Source organism: Taudactylus pleione, unplaced genomic scaffold, assembly GCF_031769625.1.
Source record: "Taudactylus pleione unplaced genomic scaffold, aTauple2 ptg000639l, whole genome shotgun sequence".
Classification (NCBI taxonomy): Eukaryota; Metazoa; Chordata; class Amphibia; order Anura; family Myobatrachidae; genus Taudactylus; species Taudactylus pleione.
The window spans coordinates 462,999-485,046 of record NW_028285041.1 but is presented as its reverse complement, the minus strand read 5'-3'; the positions used below and the strand labels follow the sequence as shown (position 1 = coordinate 485,046).

Sequence of the window (22,048 nt, the reverse complement as noted above, 5' to 3'; positions counted from 1 at the left end):
GATGCTTTCAGTGGGTGGGTGAGTCATTTGCATATTTTTGCAGTTGCGATCTGTGGGATATCGCAGTTGCGATGGCATTTGTGTGCAGATCTGTATCAGGCCCCAAGTATTACTGTACCTGCTAAGTGGTGTGATAGACCCAGCTGCTGCGAGTCCAGTCGGTCTACTGACATATTGCTGAAGAACAGGCCTGTACAGAACACAAACCAGTCTCACTACTCTAACCCCTGCACATCTGGTGTAAGAACCCCGCGGCTGTCCTGTGCCATCTGCTAATACTGCGTATACTGAATCCAGGTTGTCCACTACTGATTTAAAGCTGTAACCTCTGACTGGTAATACCTAGTCTTGTTTTATTACGGTGCTTCTTCCCAATTTTAAAGCGCTATGGACTATGTAGGAACAATAGAAACAGAAAAATAATATCTGCGTGGCTGCAACAACTATTCATAGTCTCAATAAATCCAAGTATAGAAATATGGAAAGCATAAAATGTACATTAACAAAAAGTTCTACATTTTGCACTTCGCACCTATATCTAAAGAGACAAGTAAAACACAATCTGTACTTTACCACGTAGAATGAATTTATCAAAAGGGGATATTTGTGTGTCTCTGTTATTCCTTAACCCTCCACGGGCACACTGGCCTGCTTAGACCCCTTCTCCCCTGTGCGGTCCTCATGCTGTAGGGGTTACATGATGTCCTATTATAATCTACACATTTAGCAGGTGTGTTACTGTAAAACTCCGTGCACATCTGGGCGAGTTGGTCCGCTGCCAGCTAACTACTCTAGCTTACATTTACGCTACCTTACTGCTCAGATTTTGGATCCAGTACATATGAGTCATCAAACTACAGTCAAAGCACATTATATTAAAAAAAAAAATAGAAATTAAAAAATAAAAATCACTTCCCAGGAAAGAGCGTATTTCACAGGTTTCCCATCATTCTGCTTATCCTTCTAAGAGATTATGTTTCCCGGAGTTCTAGAGCTAATCCTTACAGCATAAACGTGCACATACAAATCTCCGGTATTGGAGGAAATAGGCTACAGGGTAAACTGGGTACACACACCGACGGGCCGACATATCGGATCCTGGGTACGCATCAGAACGAGGTAATGAAAGACGGAACGATCCCTCGTTCCGTCCATCTTTAGCTGCAACGGGGTCACATGCGATGGGTTTGGTATGGGATCCTGGCGGTCGGAAAGCTGCCGGTTAGAATACCAACAGCCGCATTGCGACAGTCGGAATCCCGACACCATTAGGCAAGTACCCCAATGCTAACCCTTACCCCTCCCACCCTCCCCAGTGCCTAAACCTAACCTCCCCCTCATTGCGCCCTAAACCTAACTCTCCCCTTAGTGCCTAACCCTAACCACTAAACCTCCCCCTAACCCCAGATACTTAGCTTAGGGATGCTGGCAGTCGGGATTCTGGAGCCGGGATCCTAACGCAGTCGGGATTCCGGCTCCGATATTTTGACCGTCGCCATCTCACACGCTGGGATACTGATTACCTCCCATTGGCCGTACACACTGAGCGATGCAGCCGATATGTCGTTCTGATTCGGCCGGAAACTACATATTGGACCTTATTCAGAGTGGGTCGCAAGCGCCGATGCGTTCATAACCGACTCGATGGTTAGTCCTGAGCACGCGCAGCGGGCACACTGTGCGTGCGCAAGCCCCGGAGCGACAGAGAAACTCTGTCGCTCCGGAGCTCGTTATCAAAGGGGCGGCTGTCGATGTTGATAGGCGGGCCAGGGGGGTGGTTTCCAAAATGGAGGTGTTCCTTAACGAACGCCTACCGTTTTGTGGGCGGCCGCACTGACATCATCAGTGATGTCAGGGAGGAGCTTCCTGTTCCATCAGAGCAGAAAGCTCTCTGGGGCTTACGAGTGCCCAGACCCAACCTTAGGGTCTGGTCGTAAGCCCCGATGGTCGCGATGGTGTTCAGCATCGCAACCATCAACCTGGTCGTTCGTTAAGCTGTGGGTGGTAACTCACAGCTTAGCTAGCGACCAGGAGGCCGTCCTTTAAAAATTAAGCAGCCTCACTCATTCAGAGAGAGCGATTGCTTCTTGCGACCGCCTCTGAATGAGGGTCATTGTGCCGACATCATCTCGGTGTGTACACAGCTTTATACACTACTAACCAAGGGGGAAAAGTGTCAAACCTAGAGAAAACAAGTGGTGACGATGCCCACAGCAACCAATCAGCAGCTATCATTCATCAAGAACATTTTATACACCAGGGGTAGGCAACCTGTGGCACTCCAGCTGCTGAGGAACTACACATCCAAGCATGCCCTGCTAAAGTTTAAGCATGTCCGAACAGCAAAACTGTGGCAGGGAATGCTGGGATGTGTAGTTCCACAGCATCTGGAGTGCCACAGGTTGCCTACCCCTGTTATAAAATAACTAGAAGCTGATTGGTTGCCAGGGGCAACTTCTCAAGCTGTCCTGTTTAGAAGGTTTGCTATATATCGCCCCAAGAGCACAGATGTGTAATGGTTAGCATTGGGACAGCACATATGGTGTAATAGTTAGCATTGGGACAGCACAGACAGTGTAATGGTTAGCATTGGGACAGCACAGACGGTGTAATGGTTAGCATTGGGACAGCACAGACGGTGTAATGGTTAGCATTGGGACAGCACAGACCGTGTAATGGTTAGCATTCGGGTAGCACAGACGGTGTAATGGTTAGCATTACTGCCACACAGCACTGAAGTCGTGGGTTCGATTCCCACCATGGCCCTAACTGTGTGGAGTTTGTATATTCTCCCTGTGCTTGTGTGGGTTTCCTCCGGGTACTCCGGTTTCCTCCCACACTCCAAAAATATACCGGTAGGTTAATTGGCCCCCAACAATAATTAACCCTAATGTGTTATGTGTGTGAGCATGTGGTAGGAAATATAGACTGTAAGCTGCTCTGGGGCATGGACGAATAAAGCACTGCGGAATATGTGTGCGCTATATAAATATCTGGTAATAAATAATAATAATAATAATAAGAGTGATAATGCTGCAAGAAAGTTGTGCGAGTTGTGGCATTAACTAAAAAATAACACACAGAAAATAAGCAAGCCAGGTTATTTAGATCGCTACGTCTAATCATACATGTGTGTTTACAGGCTTTGGTTTTAAAGGCTGATGTCCAATTTTACCACACATGTGTGCAGACACACTGGACATGCCATATGTCACTTCTGTTCCTTGTAGAAGGTCTCTTCATATTTGTGGGCATTAAAACTGCACTGAAAACGTGTGTATTCTAGACGTGTGCTAGAACTAGTTTTTCTTGAAGACATCTGATGTCTACAACTATTTGCAGACATGTGCCCATGGATATTTTTATAGGTGTTTACACCCCATTATGGATAGAGGAGAAAGGAGGAGAGATGGCTGCTCACATACCTATCGCTGATCTCTAGGGAGAGGAGGAATGACATTGCCACAATAGCTGCAGGTAAAAATGGACAGTGGCAATGTAGCTTCATGCGTTCAATTTGTGCAGTTTAGTTGTCCTTTATAATGTTATTACATACTTGCTGACTCTCCCGCAATGGCCGGGAGGATCCTGAAAACCGTGCTGCCCACAAGTCTCCCGGACTGGCCGCCATTCACCACACTCAGCATTATATAGCGGGGAAAGGGGCTGCGATGACACGTTAGCGCAGCCGAGCCACCGCGCCGCATACCATTGCCACCGTCACGCCCCTGCAGCACCAACCTAGCTGCCCCCTCCCGAATGGGGCATGTATGTGCTAATATTCATTGCAACCCCTAGAATACTTCTCTGGTTCCTTTGTCTACAGTAGAAATTGTTTCTTTGTATTTTTTCTATACAGTATATGTATAAAAGGGGACAGGAAAGGGGGGGAGGGGGCAGTGGCAGGTATATTTTAAGACAGCGATACAAAGAAAATTCTAAACCAGTGATAATACATAAGAGCTTCATGGCAATTCAAGAAAAATCAGGATACAGTATAAATCATGAGTGCTGTGCCCTGACTGTGGGGGTCATTCAGACCCGCTCGCAAGCGGGCCGATGTTCCCCACTGCGCATGCGGACGACGGATGGAGCTCCGTCGAGCGCATGTGCGAGACCCGGCGAGCGACGGGCTCACCATCGCTCCGGGTCTCGCACCAAAGGGGGCGTGCTGTCGATGTTGATTGACAGCACACCCCCTTTGGTGGGCGTGCCGGGGACGTGCCTGCCAGACGGAGGCGTTCCCATGGGAACGCCTACCGTCTCAAGCCGGCCCCACTGACATCACTAGTGATGTCAGTGGGAGTGATTTTGGCTCTGATAGAGCCAAAATCACTCCAGGGCTTGCGGCAGCGAGACCCTACCGCAGGGTATCCGTCGCAAGCCTGATGGTCGCGATGGTCTTGACCATCGCGACCATCATCATGGACGCTCGCTATAGCTGTGGGTGGTAACCCACAGCTATGCGAGCGTCCATGAGGACGCTCCAAAAAAAGGTAGGAGGGCTCTGGTCAGAGCGTTCAGCTCTGAATCAGGCCCTGTATCCAAATATGCCCCGTATATAGTTTACATAACCTTTATTTATGTGGTGCCACAGGGGGTTCACAGTACATAAACAGAAAACAAATTAGTATTAGTTCAAAGGTTTGGTACTTACCTCCTCGTGTGGCAAGGACAGTACTGCCATAGGAGAACACAATAGAAGTAGTATCAGTGCCAGGTGCATGTGCCTGTCTGCAGTGGAATTTCGTGTGGACCTGAAGATAAAACATAACATGTAATAAGGGTACTGAATCAATAAAGAGCAATGTTGTTTGTTTTAGCCTTGTTTTAATATGGTTGCTCTGAGCATTGAATATATTAGTGGGAGGGGGCCTGGACTGCACACCCTAGATACTTGTAATGGCTACCTAGCTGAGACGTAAGGTGCATACACACACAACGATTTTTTGAACGATAATCGATAACGATATAGTTTATCGTTCACTTTCTGAGTTAAACGATGAACGATTATTGTTCACGCGCGTTCACGTTTGTAGTTTGTAGAAAGTAGTAGAGTCAGACTGACCAACTGAACAATTTTCATTAAGGGAATATGCAAACATCGTTTGTAGTTCAAAAAAATCGTCCATTACACTTTAAAAAATCTGACATATAATCTGATAGAAAATCGTTCATAAAATCGTTGGTAACAAAATCGTTGTGTGTGTATGCAGCTTTAGTACTACAACATAGACAAAACGAGAGCAGGTGCACTATACAACCATTACAGTTACAATACATGTAATGAGCTTACCCACCAACATCAAGGTAACCTCATCGGGTAAGTGCCTAACATTATAGGGGTTCATGTCAATGCTCTATCTCCCCAATACCCCCACTCCTTTCCCTTTTCTTTTAGAATGTACGCACTAGCAAGTAACGCCATCCCTCCTCTTAGGTTCACTATCTCAGCCAACTGGTATATGCTATAACTATGCCTACAACTGTAATTATGTATATATGTTATTTTATCATTTCATTTACTGTTTTGTTTGTTTATTCTGCAAGACACACTGTACTAAACCCCATCTTCAGTGACCATGCCCCCGGTCCCAATGCTCTGATTCCCAGCACCACACTGTATTAAACCCCATCCTCAGTGACCATGCCCCCAGTCCCAATGCTCTGATTCCCAGGCACCACACTGTACTAAACTCCATCCTCAGTGACCATGCCCCCAGTCCCAATGCTCTGATTCCCAGCACCAAACTGTATTAAACCCCAGCCTCAGTGACCATGCCCCCAGTCCCAATGCTCTGATTCCCAGGCACCACACTGTACTAAACCATATCCTCAGTGACCATGCCCCCAGTCCCAATGCACTGATTCCCAGGCACCACACTGTATTAAACCCCAGTCTCAGTGACAATGCCCCCAGTCCCAATACACTGATTCCCAGGCACCACACTGTATTAAACCCCAGTCTCAGTGACCATGCCCCCAGTCCCAATACACTGATTCCCAGGCACCACACTGTATTAAACCCCAGTCTCAGTGACCATGCCCCCAGTCCCAATGCTCTTTCCCAGCACCAAACTGTATTAAACCCAAGCCTCAGTGATCATGCCCCCAGTCCCAATGCACTGATTCCCAGGCACCACACTGTACTAAACCATATCCTCAGTGAACATGCCCCCAGTCCCAATACACTGATTCCCAGGCACCACACTGTATTAAACCCCAGTCTCAGTGACCATGCCCCCAGTCCCAATACACTGATTCCCAGGCACCACACTGTATTAAACCCCAGTCTCAGTGACCATGCCCCCGGTCCCAATGCACTGATTCCCAGGCACCACACTGTATTAAACCCGATCCTCAGAGACCATGACCCCGATCCCAGTGCACTGATTCCCAGGCACCACACTGTATTAACCCCAGTCTCAGTGACCATGATCCTCGTCCCAATGCTCTGATGCCCAGGCATCACACTGTATTAAACCCCAGCCTCAGTGACCATGCCCCCAGTCACAATGCACTGATTCCCAGGCACCACACTGCATTAAACTCCAGCCTCAGTGACCATGCCCCCAGTCACAATGCTCTGATGCCCAGGCATCACACTGTATTAAACCCCAGCCTCAGTGACCATGCCCCCAGTCCCAATGCACTGATTCCCAGGCGCCACACTGTATTAAACCCGATCCTCAGAAACCATGACCCCGATCCCAGTGCACTGATTCCCAGGCACCACACTGTATTAACCCCAGTCTCAGTGACCATGATCCTCGCCCCAATGCTCTGATGCCCAGGCATCACACTGTATTAAACCCCAGCCTCAGTGACCATGCCCCCAGTCACAATGCACTGATTCCCAGGCACCACACTGTATTAACCCCAGTCTCAGTGACCATGATCCTCGTCCCAATGCTCTGATGCCCAGGCATCACACTGTATTAACCCCAGTCTCAGTGACCATGCCCCCAGTCACAATGCACTGATTCCCAGGCACCACACTGTACTAAACTCCATCCTCAGTGACCATGCCCCCAGTCACAATGCACTGATTCTCAGGCACCACACTGCATTAAACCCCAGCCTCAGTGACCATGCCCCCGGTCCCAATGCTCTGATGCCCAGGCATCACACTGTACTAAACCCCAGCCTCAGTGACCATGCCCCCAGTCACAATGCACTGATTCCCAGGGACCACACTGCATTAAACCCCAGCCTCAGTGACCATGCCCCCGGTCCCAATGCTCTGATTCCCAGCACCACACTGTATTAAACCCCATCCTCAGTGACCATGCCCCCAGTCCCAATGCTCTGATTCCCAGGCACCACACTGTACTAAACTCCATCCTCAGTGACCATGCCCCCAGTCCCAATGCTCTGATTCCCAGCACCAAACTTTATTAAACCCCAGCCTCAGTGACCATGCCCCCAGTCCCAATGCTCTGATTCCCAGGCACCACACTGTACTAAACCATATCCTCAGTGACCATGCCCCCAGTCCCAATGCACTGATTCCCAGGCACCACTCTGTATTAAACCCCAGCCTCAGTGACCATGCCCCCAGTCCCAATGCACTGATTCCCAGGCACCACACTGTATTAAACTCCAGTCTCAGTGACCATGCCCCCAGTCCCAATACACTGATTCCCAGGCACCACACTGTATTAAACCCCAGTCTCAGTGACCATGCCCCCGGTCCCAATGCACTGATTCCCAGGCACCACACTGTATTAAACTCCAGTCTCAGTGACCATGCCCCCAGTCCCAATACACTGATTCCCAGGTACCACACTGTATTAAACCCCAGTCTCAGTGACCATGCCCCCGGTCCCAATGCACTGATTCCCAGGCACCACACTGTATTAAACCCCAGCCTCAGTGACCATGCCCCCAGTCCCAATACACTGATTCCCAGGCACCACACTGTATTAAACTCCAGTCTCAGTGACCATGCCCCCAGTCCCAATACACTGATTCCCAGGCACCACACTGTATTAAACCCCAGTCTCAGTGACCATGCCCCCGGTCCCAATGCACTGATTCCCAGGCACCACACTGTACTAAACCCCATCCTCAGTGACCATGCCCCCAGTCCCAATGCACTGGTTCCCAGGCACCACACTGCATTAAACCCCAGCCTCAGTGACCATGCCCCCAGTCCCAATACACTGATTCCCAGGCACCACACTGTATTAAACCCCAGTCTCAGTGACCATGCCCCCAGTCCCAATGCACTGATTCCCAGGCACCACACTGTATTAAACCCGATCCTCAGAGACCATGACCCCGATCCCAGTGCACTGATTCCCAGGCACCACACTGTATTAACCCCAGTCTCAGTGACCATGCCCCCAGTCCCAATGCACTGACTCCCAGGCACCACACTGTATTAAACCCCAGTCTCAGTGACCATGCCCCCAGTCCCAATGCACTGATTCCCAGGCACCACACTGTATTAAACCCGATCCTCAGAGACCATGACCCCGATCCCAGTGCACTGATTCCCAGGCACCACACTGTATTAACCCCAGTCTCAGTGACCATGATACTGGTCCCAATGCTCTGATGCCCAGGCATCACACTGTATTAACCCCAGCCTCAGTGACCATGCCCCCAGTCCCAATGCACTGATTCCCAGGCACCACACTGTATTAAACCCCAGTCTCAGTGACCATGCCCCCAGTCCCAATGCACTGATTCCCAGGCACCACACTGTATTAAACCCGATCCTCAGAGACCATGACCCCGATCCCAGTGCACTGATTCCCAGGCACCACACTGTATTAATGCCAGTCTCAGTGACCATGCCCCCAGTCCCAATGCACTGATTCCCAGGCACCACACTGTATTAAACCCCAGTCTCAGTGACCATGCCCCCAGTCCCAATGCACTGATTCCCAGGCACCACACTGTATTAAACCCGATCCTCAGAGACCATGACCCCGATCCCAGTGCACTGATTCCCAGGCACCACACTGTATTAACCCCAGTCTCAGTGACCATGATCCTGGTCCCAATGCTCTGATGCCCAGGCATCACACTGTATTAACCCCAGCCTCAGTGACCATGCCCCCAGTCACAATGCTCTGATGCCCAGGCATCACACTGTATTAAACCCCAGCCTCAGTGACCATGCCCCCAGTCACAATGCTCTGATGCCCAGGCACCACACTGTATTAAACCCCAGTCTCAGTGACCATGCCCCCAGTCCCAATGCACTGATTCCCAGGCACCACACTGTATTAAACCCGATCCTCAGAGACCATGACCCCGATCCCAGTGCACTGATTCCCAGGCACCACACTGTATTAACCCCAGTCTCAGTGACCATGCCCCCAGTCCCAATGCACTGATTCCCAGGCACCACACTGTATTAAACCCCAGTCTCAGGGACCATGCCCCCAGTCCCAATGCACTGATTCCCAGGCACCACACTGTATTAAACCCGATCCTCAGAGACCATGACCCCGATCCCAGTGCACTGATTCCCAGGCACCACACTGTATTAACCCCAGTCTCAGTGACCATGATCCTGGTCCCAATGCTCTGATGCCCAGGCATCACACTGTATTAACCCCAGCCTCAGTGACCATGCCCCCAGTCACAATGCTCTGATGCCCAGGCATCACACTGTATTAAACCCCAGCCTCAGTGACCATGCCCCCAGTCACAATGCTCTGATGCCCAGGCACCACACTGTATTAAACCCCAGTCTCAGTGACCATGCCCCCAGTCCCAATGCACTGATTCCCAGGCACCACACTGTATTAAACCCGATCCTCAGAGACCATGACCCCGATCCCAGTGCACTGATTCCCAGGCACCACACTGTATTAACCCCAGTCTCAGTGACCATGCCCCCAGTCCCAATGCACTGACTCCCAGGCACCACACTGTATTAAACCCCAGTCTCAGTGACCATGCCCCCAGTCCCAATGCACTGATTCCCAGGCACCACACTGTATTAAACCCGATCCTCAGAGACCATGACCCCGATCCCAGTGCACTGATTCCCAGGCACCACACTGTATTAACCCCAGTCTCAGTGACCATGATCCTGGTCCCAATGCTCTGATGCCCAGGCATCACACTGTATTAACCCCAGCCTCAGTGACCATGCCCCCAGTCACAATGCTCTGATGCCCAGGCATCACACTGTATTAAACCCCAGCCTCAGTGACCATGCCCCCAGTCACAATGCTCTGATGCCCAGGCACCACACTGTATTAAACCCCAGTCTCAGTGACCATGCCCCCAGTCCCAATGCACTGATTCCCAGGCACCACACTGTATTAAACCCGATCCTCAGAGACCATGACCCCGATCCCAGTGCACTGATTCCCAGGCACCACACTGTATTAACCCCAGTCTCAGTGACCATGCCCCCAGTCCCAATGCACTGACTCCCAGGCACCACACTGTATTAAACCCCAGTCTCAGTGACCATGCCCCCAGTCCCAATGCACTGATTCCCAGACACCACACTGTATTAAACCCGATCCTCAGAGACCATGACCCCGATCCCAGTGCACTGATTCCCAGGCACCACACTGTATTAACCCCAGTCTCAGTGACCATGATCCTGGTCCCAATGCTCTGATGCCCAGGCATCACACTGTATTAACCCCAGCCTCAGTGACCATGCCCCCAGTCCCAATGCACTGATTCCCAGGCACCACACTGTATTAAACCCCAGTCTCAGTGACCATGCCCCCAGTCCCAATGCACTGATTCCCAGGCACCACACTGTATTAAACCCGATCCTCAGAGACCATGACCCCGATCCCAGTGCACTGATTCCCAGGCACCACACTGTATTAACCCCAGCCTCAGTGACCATGCCCCCAGTCCCAATGCACTGATTCCCAGGCACCACACTGTATTAAACCCCAGTCTCAGTGACCATGCCCCCAGTCCCAATGCACTGATTCCCAGGCACCACACTGTATTAAACCCGATCCTCAGAGACCATGACCCCGATCCCAGTGCACTGATTCCCAGGCACCACACTGTATTAACCACAGTCTCAGTGACCATGCCCCCAGTCCCAATGCACTGATTCCCAGGCACCACACTGTATTAAACCCCAGTCTCAGTGACCATGCCCCCAGTCCCAATGCACTGATTCCCAGGCACCACACTGTATTAAACCCGATCCTCAGAGACCATGACCCCGATCCCAGTGCACTGATTCCCAGGCACCACACTGTATTAACCCCAGTCTCAGTGACCATGATCCTGGTCCCAATGCTCTGATGCCCAGGCATCACACTGTATTAACCCCAGCCTCAGTGACCATGCCCCCAGTCACAATGCTCTGATGCCCAGGCATCACACTGTATTAAACCCCAGCCTCAGTGACCATGCCCCCAGTCACAATGCTCTGATTCCCAGGCACCACACTGTATTAAACCCCAGTCTCAGTGACCATGCCCCCAGTCCCAATACACTGATTCCCAGGCACCACACTGTATTAAACCCGATCCTCAGAGACCATGACCCCGATCCCAGTGCACTGATTCCCAGGCACCACACTGTATTAACCCCAGTCTCAGTGACCATGCCCCCAGTCCCAATGCACTGACTCCCAGGCACCACACTGTATTAAACCCCAGTCTCAGTGACCATGCCCCCAGTCCCAATGCACTGATTCCCAGGCACCACACTGTATTAAACCCGATCCTCAGAGACCATGACCCCGATCCCAGTGCACTGATTCCCAGGCACCACACTGTATTAACCCCAGTCTCAGTGACCATGATCCTGGTCCCAATGCTCTGATGCCCAGGCATCACACTGTATTAAACCCCAGCCTCAGTGACCATGCCCCCAGTCACAATGCTCTGATGCCCAGGAACCACACTGTATTAAACCCCAGTCTCAGTGACCATGCCCCCAGTCCCAATGCACTGATTCCCAGGCACCACACTGTATTAAACCCAATCCTCAGAGACCATGACCCCGATCCCAGTGCACTGATTCCCAGGCACCACACTGTATTAACCCCAGTCTCAGTGACCATGCCCCCAGTCCCAATGCACTGACTCCCAGGCACCACACTGTATTAAACCCCAGTCTCAGTGACCATGCCCCCAGTCCCAATGCACTGATTCCCAGGCACCACACTGTATTAAACCCGATCCTCAGAGACCATGACCCCGATCCCAGTGCACTGATTCCCAGGCACCACACTGTATTAACCCCAGTCTCAGTGACCATGATCCTGGTCCCAATGCTCTGATGCCCAGGCATCACACTGTATTAACCCCAGCCTCAGTGACCATGCCCCCAGTCACAATGCTCTGATGCCCAGGCATCACACTGTATTAAACCCCAGCCTCAGTGACCATGCCCCCAGTCACAATGCTCTGATGCCCAGGCACCACACTGTATTAAACCCCAGTCTCAGTGACCATGCCCCCAGTCCCAATGCACTGATTCCCAGGCACCACACTGTATTAAACCCGATCCTCAGAGACCATGACCCCGATCCCAGTGCACTGATTCCCAGGCACCACACTGTATTAAACCCGATCCTCAGAGACCATGACCCCGATCCCAGTGCACTGATTCCCAGGCACCACACTGTATTAACCCCAGTCTCAGTGACCATGCCCCCAGTCCCAATGCACTGACTCCCAGGCACCACACTGTATTAAACCCCAGTCTCAGTGACCATGCCCCCAGTCCCAATGCACTGATTCCCAGGCACCACACTGTATTAAACCCGATCCTCAGAGACCATGACCCCGATCCCAGTGCACTGATTCCCAGGCACCACACTGTATTAACCCCAGTCTCAGTGACCATGATCCTGGTCCCAATGCTCTGATGCCCAGGCATCACACTGTATTAACCCCAGCCTCAGTGACCATGCCCCCAGTCACAATGCTCTGATGCCCAGGCATCACACTGTATTAAACCCCAGCCTCAGTGACCATGCCCCCAGTCACAATGCTCTGATGCCCAGGCACCACACTGTATTAAACCCCAGTCTCAGTGACCATGCCCCCAGTCCCAATGCACTGATTCCCAGGCACCACACTGTATTAAACCCGATCCTCAGAGACCATGACCCCGATCCCAGTGCACTGATTCCCAGGCACCACACTGTATTAACCCCAGTCTCAGTGACCATGCCCCCAGTCCCAATGCACTGACTCCCAGGCACCACACTGTATTAAACCCCAGTCTCAGTGACCATGCCCCCAGTCCCAATGCACTGATTCCCAGGCACCACACTGTATTAAACCCGATCCTCAGAGACCATGACCCCGATCCCAGTGCACTGATTCCCAGGCACCACACTGTATTAACCCCAGTCTCAGTGACCATGATCCTGCTCCCAATGCTCTGATGCCCAGGCATCACACTGTATTAACCCCAGCCTCAGTGACCATGCCCCCAGTCACAATGCTCTGATGCCCAGGCATCACACTGTATTAAACCCCAGCCTCAGTGACCATGCCCCCAGTCACAATGCTCTGATGCCCAGGCACCACACTGTATTAAACCCCAGTCTCAGTGACCATGCCCCCAGTCCCAATGCACTGATTCCCAGGCACCACACTGTATTAAACCCGATCCTCAGAGACCATGACCCCGATCCCAGTGCACTGATTCCCAGGCACCACACTGTATTAACCCCAGTCTCAGTGACCATGCCCCCAGTCCCAATGCACTGACTCCCAGGCACCACACTGTATTAAACCCCAGTCTCAGTGACCATGCCCCCAGTCCCAATGCACTGATTCCCAGACACCACACTGTATTAAACCCGATCCTCAGAGACCATGACCCCGATCCCAGTGCACTGATTCCCAGGCACCACACTGTATTAACCCCAGTCTCAGTGACCATGATCCTGGTCCCAATGCTCTGATGCCCAGGCATCACACTGTATTAACCCCAGCCTCAGTGACCATGCCCCCAGTCCCAATACACTGATTCCCAGGCACCACACTGTATTAAACCCCAGTCTCAGTGACCATGCCCCCAGTCCCAATGCACTGATTCCCAGGCACCACACTGTATTAAACCCGATCCTCAGAGACCATGACCCCGATCCCAGTGCACTGATTCCCAGGCACCACACTGTATTAACCCCAGTCTCAGTGACCATGCCCCCAGTCCCAATGCACTGATTCCCAGGCACCACACTGTATTAAACCCCAGTCTCAGTGACCATGCCCCCAGTCCCAATGCACTGATTCCCAGGCACCACACTGTATTAAACCCGATCCTCAGAGACCATGACCCCGATCCCAGTGCACTGATTCCCAGGCACCACACTGTATTAACCCCAGTCTCAGTGACCATGATCCTGGTCCCAATGCTCTGATGCCCAGGCATCACACTGTATTAACCCCAGCCTCAGTGACCATGCCCCCAGTCACAATGCTCTGATGCCCAGGCATCACACTGTATTAAACCCCAGCCTCAGTGACCATGCCCCCGTCACAAAGCACAGGCAGACACCCAACCGCAGCACAGCCTCAGTGGCCAGTCTCCCTGTCACAGAGCACCAGCCCCCAAGCTACGCAGAACCCCAGCTGCAGCAAACAGGCCCCCAGCTACAATGCACAGATTCCCAGACACACTGATTAGAAGCCCAGTCACGATGTACAGATTTCCAGCCAAAACGCACTGGCCTTTACGTCTACAAAACTGGTGTGTGCAGATAAAAGCTATTTAAATTTCTTTAATCATTTCTCTTAGCGTAATTCAACTCTACTCATAAGTAGTTTTTTTTAGTGATTTATGTTTAACCTACAAGAGTCAAAATGCTAAAATATTATGTATTATAAATTACAAACGAACAGAAACTAAGTTTGGGACCATTGCCAGAATCCTCTCCCGATCTGATTCTGGATAATTTCATTTTCAACAAAATCAAAATCTACGATTCAGTCATATTTTTATTGTGGTTGTGTTTTTTTTTTTTTAAACTGACACAATATGTAAGCGAGTACCAAACTACTGTCAATCACTCATACACACGGGACTGGAACAAAACCCCCTCCCCCCCAAAAAAAACGAATGTACTTGGGAAGGTTTGTGTGTTGGGAGGGGGGAAGGGGGGGGGTTAAGATTAATTGTGACAAAGAAAACACACACTCTAATACATCAACTGTTTTCTGACACCAGAACAAAAACTTCACCAGGAGCAGAAGTGAGAGTGAGAATCAACAGACTGCGCAATATCAGCGTTATTTATCAGCGACTCGCCATCTGACGCTGACTCAGTTTGTGGACGTTTTTTCACAAAGGCCGATAACTGTAAGTATGCGGTGGCTTTCCCGAATATAGGTCTTTCTGCTCCTTAGACATTAACAACATGTTTTTTAACGGTCTTTTCCAAGAATACTGTGGTTTAAAATATGGATGAATTGCGTTTAAGATTGTGTTTGAAAAACACCAGACTGCAGTGACAAGTGTAAGGGGAATCATTAATGGTGCGTCGTAACAATGTCTAATGTAAATGGATGCATCTGCACATAGAGTAAAACACTGGGGCCCTGATTCAGAGCCGGACGCTCTTTGTGAGCGCTCGCTCTGAATCAGGGCGGCATTTTTTTTGTCCGGCCTCCAGGTCGTCGCGACCATCGGGCTTGCGACGAGAGGGTCTCGTTCCCGCAAGCCCCAGTGAGCTTCCTGCTCTAATAGAGCCGGAAGCTCACTACTGACATCACGAGTGATGTCAGTAGGGCTGCCCACAAACGGCAGGCGTTCCTTTAGGAACGCCTCCGTTTGACCAGCCACCCTCCCCGCCTACAAAACGGGGCGAGCTGTCGATCAACATCGACAGCCGCCCCGTTTGTAGCGAGCCCCGGACTGAATTTCTTACTCACTACGGGGCTTGCGTGCGCAGTGCCCCACCATCGACCCGCTCGCGAGCGCTCTGGGTTATGTAATATATATGTCATTTGTGAAATAGACCATTTGGGAAAGCAAACTCATTAATATAAACTCTCAGTACATTTACTGTAGCTCACTAAACAAAACCATGTAGATTATCAGTAATTTGGGCCATTTGCAAAAATGACAACTAAAATTGGTTTGTAAGTTGATAAATGCACAGGATTCCACTAAACAACTAATCTAAACTCGCATAACACCCAGCGCGGAGTACTGCAATCTCCTTTTAACCAGCCCTCCCAACCATTAAATCACCAGTATAACCTTTCCTATGCTGCCAGACACATCCAATCAGGATGTCGACATTCAGAATGTTGACACCATAATGTCGACATATTCTGTATGTCGACATGCAGATTCCAGCAATTATCTTCTATGAGATGCTAGGAGGGAGCTGAATGCCTGCACACAGCGGGGGGCGTGGCACTGACTCTGCATGGGGGCGGTGCCAGGGCGTGACAGCGCGATTGCATCATCATTGCCCCGCCCCCTCTTCACATTGCCAAAAATAAAGGCATTGTGAAGCGGGGGGCGGAGCCATGATGACGAGATTTAGCGCAAATCGCGTCATTGGGCCACCAGCTGCAAGGGGATTTCTAGTTGTAGGCAGGGGTGCAGGCGGCAGCCGGGAGGCTTGACTGCCTTTCCGGGGGGTCGAGAGCGGCACCCAATATTCGGGAGGCTCCCGACCAAATCGGGAGGGTAGGCAGGCCTGTGCTAGATACATGCTAAGTAGAATCTGATTGGTTGCTATGGGCAACATCTCCACTTCAAAAAACTCTCACAGTAAATATACCCCTAGGTGTCTTTCCTGCCAGGAGCAGAGGCTTCCTATTGGAAGTGCTACCTGCTAATCAAAAGCCAGACAGGACGTCCCAGGGGGAAGTGTTTTCTGCCCCTGGGACTGCTAGTCTGGACAGCGAATAACAGAGAGCATTTCTAATAGGAAGCCTCACCCTCACTTTTTGTCAGTCCGACTTCTAGGGGCTGCAGATGATATATTGCAGCCTTATTATTATTATCGTTGATTTATATGGTGCCACAAGTGTTCCGCAGCGCTTTACACAGTACATAACCAAATAAGTGACTTACAGCACAATACAAATACAATGCAGGACAAGGACATGAATAATATACATTGCTACATTGGCGACCATAACACCCAAATAAGCAGCAGAGCATAAGCAGCCAAGTGTTAGGTGCCCTAGTGGGGAGTAAGAAGTAGATGAAAGTAAATTAGGGAGAAGCACAAGAGGGTAGAGGGCCCTGCTCGTAAGAACTTACATTCTAAACGGGAGGGACAGACAAACAGGGGTGACACAGATGGGGTAGACAGGGAGGAAGGAGCATGTACAGTAGCAGCAAGTTAGGATGACAGCTGGAAGGCTTTGATGAAGTATATATAACTGCATATACCCTGTACACCACCATGATTCCGCACACCTCTTTGTAGCCTGCGTTTCATGAATACGGATAGGCTTTTATCACCTATTGTCACTCAAAAACAAATAATTTTGCAAGTTATGTATAGTTTTTCTGAAACAAAATAATAATTATTATTATTTTTGCAGCAAGAAAATAAAAAACAGCACTTACATAGCTTTATGTTTCTACACACATACAGTGGTATATGTCATCCCTATGGTGCCATGCCAGCAATACACCACATGTAAACATCACTGTCACCATAGCAACAATACAACAAGCACCAGCTTCTTTTCGGCTAAAACTCATGATGGTGGAGTTAAGAGAACATATTCTACACTCAGCACTACTGTAAAAAATGGCGGTGCTTCCACTTCTCTTCCAGGAAGGTTTATGTCATGTTAATCACTCCCTTTTCCAGCTCATTATGTCAACTGTGTTTACATCTGGCATCAGCGTAGCCAGAAATCTGTACAATGCGTACGGCGGTGGTTCCCAAACGTTCTTGAATCACGGCGCCGTAGAGTATCAGCATTTATTCTTTGGGACCCCTAGGCCAACAGTTCTTATTGAGTGTGGGGGTGGCCAGGGCTGCACTTTTCTTTGTCCACAAATTTATGATTGGCTCATCACATTGACCATAAATAATTAAATTTGGTCCTGCACCTCCAAACCCAAGGCACGCCTCTGCAATTGCCCTGGCAGCATCCTAGGGGGCCACAGCACCCCACTATGGGAACCTCTGGTGTACGGTGTTACAATATTTTTTTCCGATACTTTAGACAGATGAGTTTCGGGTATGTCAAGTTAGATTTGTATAGTTGTGTATGCATGAATGGGCACTTTCATTGGGACTTCCAAACGCAAGTGAAATCGAATGTAAAAACCGCATCAAAAGTGTGATTGTACAAGTGTGTACCCAGCTTTAGTTGCAAATAGGCTAATCAATGATGCAGATGCAAGCTAGACAGAGCTTTTATAGAGGCAAAAGAATGCCACAACTATAAAATGTACCCCAAAAACGTTAGGAGCATAAAGTCAATAACGAAGTACAGAGGCTGCAGTGCTCCTGGTATTTGTCCAGTTCTGGGTTGAACATTCTGTACAAATACATGGTGAAATGATCTGTAATGTAACCAGTAGCGGATTTTACCTAGGAGCCGCAAGGCTGAAGCGCCCCTCAATTAAATCTGCCACCTCAGTGAGCCAGTTGCATTCTGTGACTGCACTGACTACACTCTGTTACTGGCAGTGACTTCCCATTGGGAGCACTACCTGCCAATCACACACAGGACAGGCAATCCCTGGGCGAGCGGTTTTCTCCACCCGGACTGCCAATGCTTCCCTCAAAGCTGGTGTATTGCTCACGCGCAGTATCAACGATGCTTGTGCGCATTCGCCGGTACCTGCCAGATCCATTGCGCTGGACCAGGACAGTATCCACTATCCTCCTCTCTGATTGGACTAGCATGGGCAATGGCAGTCCCCCCGCATCCAAGAGGGCAGGAGCTGCTGAATGTTATTGAAAAACCTAATTAAGAACATGAATATTCTTACACGAATATCATTATTTGGGATAAACAGGTTGCAATTTGCTCTAAATAATAACCAAACAGCAGTTCTCGATCCGCTCAGGGGTTAAAGACATTATTAAAACGAGATGAACACTGACAACTTCTAGTGGCTCAGAGTGTGGGAAATGCAATTACTCTGCCTGTGTCACGAAGTGTGTTGAATAAGGAATAAATGAGAGAGAGTGAATGAACTCTGTGTACACCTGCGACCACCCAGTCACATCACATTAGCTTCACAAAACCAATTAGACACCACAGCCTGCAGGCCGAAAACACAGAGAAACATAACGTCACTGTCCTTTCTAGACATAGTCACTCACCGAGGTCTACTCTACCTGCAGTACATTACAATATGCTGTAACAATGTGTGTGTGTACAGATGTGTCCACATACATCTTACTTCCTTGTGCGTTAAACAGCCCTTCTAGTCATGCCATGCCAAGGCGTGACTTTGTAGCGCCGGGTGTCTTTTTCGCGCGACTTTATACCTTCAAATGGGTCTTATTCGCAAAGTGATAAGACTAGGACGCACAAGCAGTTTCTGCTGAATAAAATGATATGCGGTATGCCTATGTTCTGTTCGGCGCTACAGAGTCGCACAGCGCTCACACGTTATGTTTAACGCGACTTGTAGCGCACGGAGGTAAGATGTATGTGGACACATCTGTATATACAGTATAGAGAGTGTTAAAGAGGAACACCACCAAATGTAAAGTTTTATTACCTTTCTTCCAGAATAGTAAATGTTCAATGTATAGGATACAGGAGTGGGCAGACTGGTGGAGGTCCAATGTATAGCGTTCCCGCTAGGCTGCTTCAGCGGGGCGCGCTCCCGGTCCTATTTCTGAAGGGCAGAAAGCACCCTGCCCACCAGTGCGGCGCCCAGCTGAGACAGCCTGCGGGTTCTGTCCTCCACCCACGGGCCACAGTGTCCCGTGGGTGGGGAAAAGCGGCAGAGCAGCGGTCACTGCCGGTGAATGGATGCCGGGCGCATTCATAGTGACCACGGTGCTTTGGGACTGCCCGGCATGTCCGTAAGTGCCGGGCACGCCCCCAAGAGTGACGAAAAGGATACTTGTCAAAGACACGCCCCTTTTCAGTGGCCACGCCCCCTTTTTGGCTCCGCGCAGAAGTGCTCTAGGTCCAGCGCCCTGCCTGCCGCCGTACCTAGAGCTAACACTAAATGTATAGGATAACGGAGTGCACAGATTGGTGGAGGTCTGATATATAAGACTCCACTGTCTGTGGACCTGCTACGGCCTATAGATCACCTGTAGGAACCCTGCTGTACCTGGCTTCAGCATGTCTGCTAAAGTAGGGTGTGACTCACTGGGATGTCTGCTGCCTGCATGTAAGCTCACTGGCCAGGATGCTTGTTACTCAACTAACTGTACACACAGAAAAGCATGACTAAAGAATATCAGCAACTCCACCTGGCAACATTTAAGAATTATACAATGGACTTAAATTAAATACATACATGGTTAACACATTACAAGCAATGTTAATTACAGTTTGGACCAGAAGGGATTTCCATAGACTAAACACTTATCCCTCAATGTCCTGACAACCATGTCTCGTCATAGATTCAGAAAGATCCCTCCATTAAGAGTGATGTCACACAGATAAAAGAATGACAGCGTTTTGCACAGTAAGAAATCTAGCAACTCATCACTGCGTTCCTCTCCATTACAATTTCTATAAATTGCAGATCCCTGTCCCACAAGAAATATAGCAGCTCTATGTAACCAGTAATAGAGTGGGAAACACAATGGTTAAAGTTAGCTGCAAATGTTAGCAACTTGCAAATCTGTATGACGGCAGCCTTATTTACAGGAAATCTAGCTTGTAAGGCTTCCTGGGAATTGTAGTTGCACAGCAGCGGAGGGGCCCCTGATAGCCTACTTTTACATTATGGTATATTTTGCAAAACATCATATTTTTTTTTCGCTTCAACAGGTTAGTTCACATAAAGCACAGGGCTGATTCCTCTGCTGGCAGGGCACACTTACTACAGATGTCTGCCATCAAATAGAAGGAACTACAGTTTTCACAGTTATTGTCATAAATCTTGGCTAAAAATCTGCGCTCTCTGCATCCAGAGAGGCCTTTGCATGTGCAGTTTATGATAACAGATGTTGTTAAAGAATTAAAATAATTCTCAATTGCTAAACAAAAAAGATCTGGAAGACTTAAAAACAGAGAAGTGTTTTCTTAAGATGTGTTTACTGAGTACTAGGTAGGCTATTTTCCAGAAATGTGCATAGCAGAATGACATTTTTATGACTAGTTCACACAGTGCCCATCAATGATAAGTAAAATATACATTGCTCACATTGTAGATTCTAGTATAATACTTAGTAAATCTACAGTTGGGTATATACTTCAGGAGTGTCTCTTTCTCTGGAGCAATGCGCACGATTTGAGGAGAGATTGTGTCGTAAAGACCTAATTTTAATTGCACTGCTTTAATTGTGTGACAGCAAAACTTTATGTCAGAGTAACCAATCAGATATCAGTTTTCAATGGTCTGGATCAATCAAGTATGAAAGCAGGGAAACAGGGAAGGGAGGGAAAAGAGTGATTTTAGGTTCTGCAGAAAACTTGGGAGGGGGTTAAGGGGAAGGGGTGATGGAGGTAGGCCCAGGTAGGCACAGGGCTATAGCACATTTGTGATAATAAAATAATCCTTGAAGGTTTGGCAGCTGTTAAATCCATGAATAAGTTAAATCAGTCCTTCTCAGAGAGACCAACAACATGATTTTGCATAAGGGAAATATTATGGGGGTGCAGTCATTATGTCAATATTTACAATATCGACAACCATAATTTCGACACCACAATGTCAACAGTTATGACGTTGACAATGTTGAAATGTCGGCATGAAACATGTTAACATGTTCACAATTTCGACATGTGAAATGTCCACATTCTGCATGGACCGGAGTGTTAGGGTTAGGCTCATGGGGCGGAGAGCTAGGCTGTGGGAGGGGAGAATTAGGGTTAGGCTGCTGGAGGTGATACATGAGGGGAGGGTTAGGCTACGGGAGGGAAGGGTTAGAGCACTAGGGAGAGGGTAAGGATTTGACAGTGGAGGGTTAGGCACTATCTAGAGTGAGGGTTAGGCTACAGGA

The 22,048-nt window shown here is 49.3% G+C and overlaps 1 protein-coding gene across 1 annotated transcript in view; it reads right to left on the bottom strand.

Moving 5' to 3' along the window:
- The window catches only part of WDR70 (WD repeat domain 70), a 369,233-nt gene that overhangs the window by 78,701 nt on the left and 268,484 nt on the right, over positions 1 to 22,048 (bottom strand). The window contains exon 11 of the mRNA XM_088454999.1: positions 4,658 to 4,757. Coding sequence (XP_088311125.1) covers positions 4,658 to 4,757 — 100 coding nt within the window. The remainder of the gene's footprint in view (positions 1 to 4,657; positions 4,758 to 22,048) is intronic.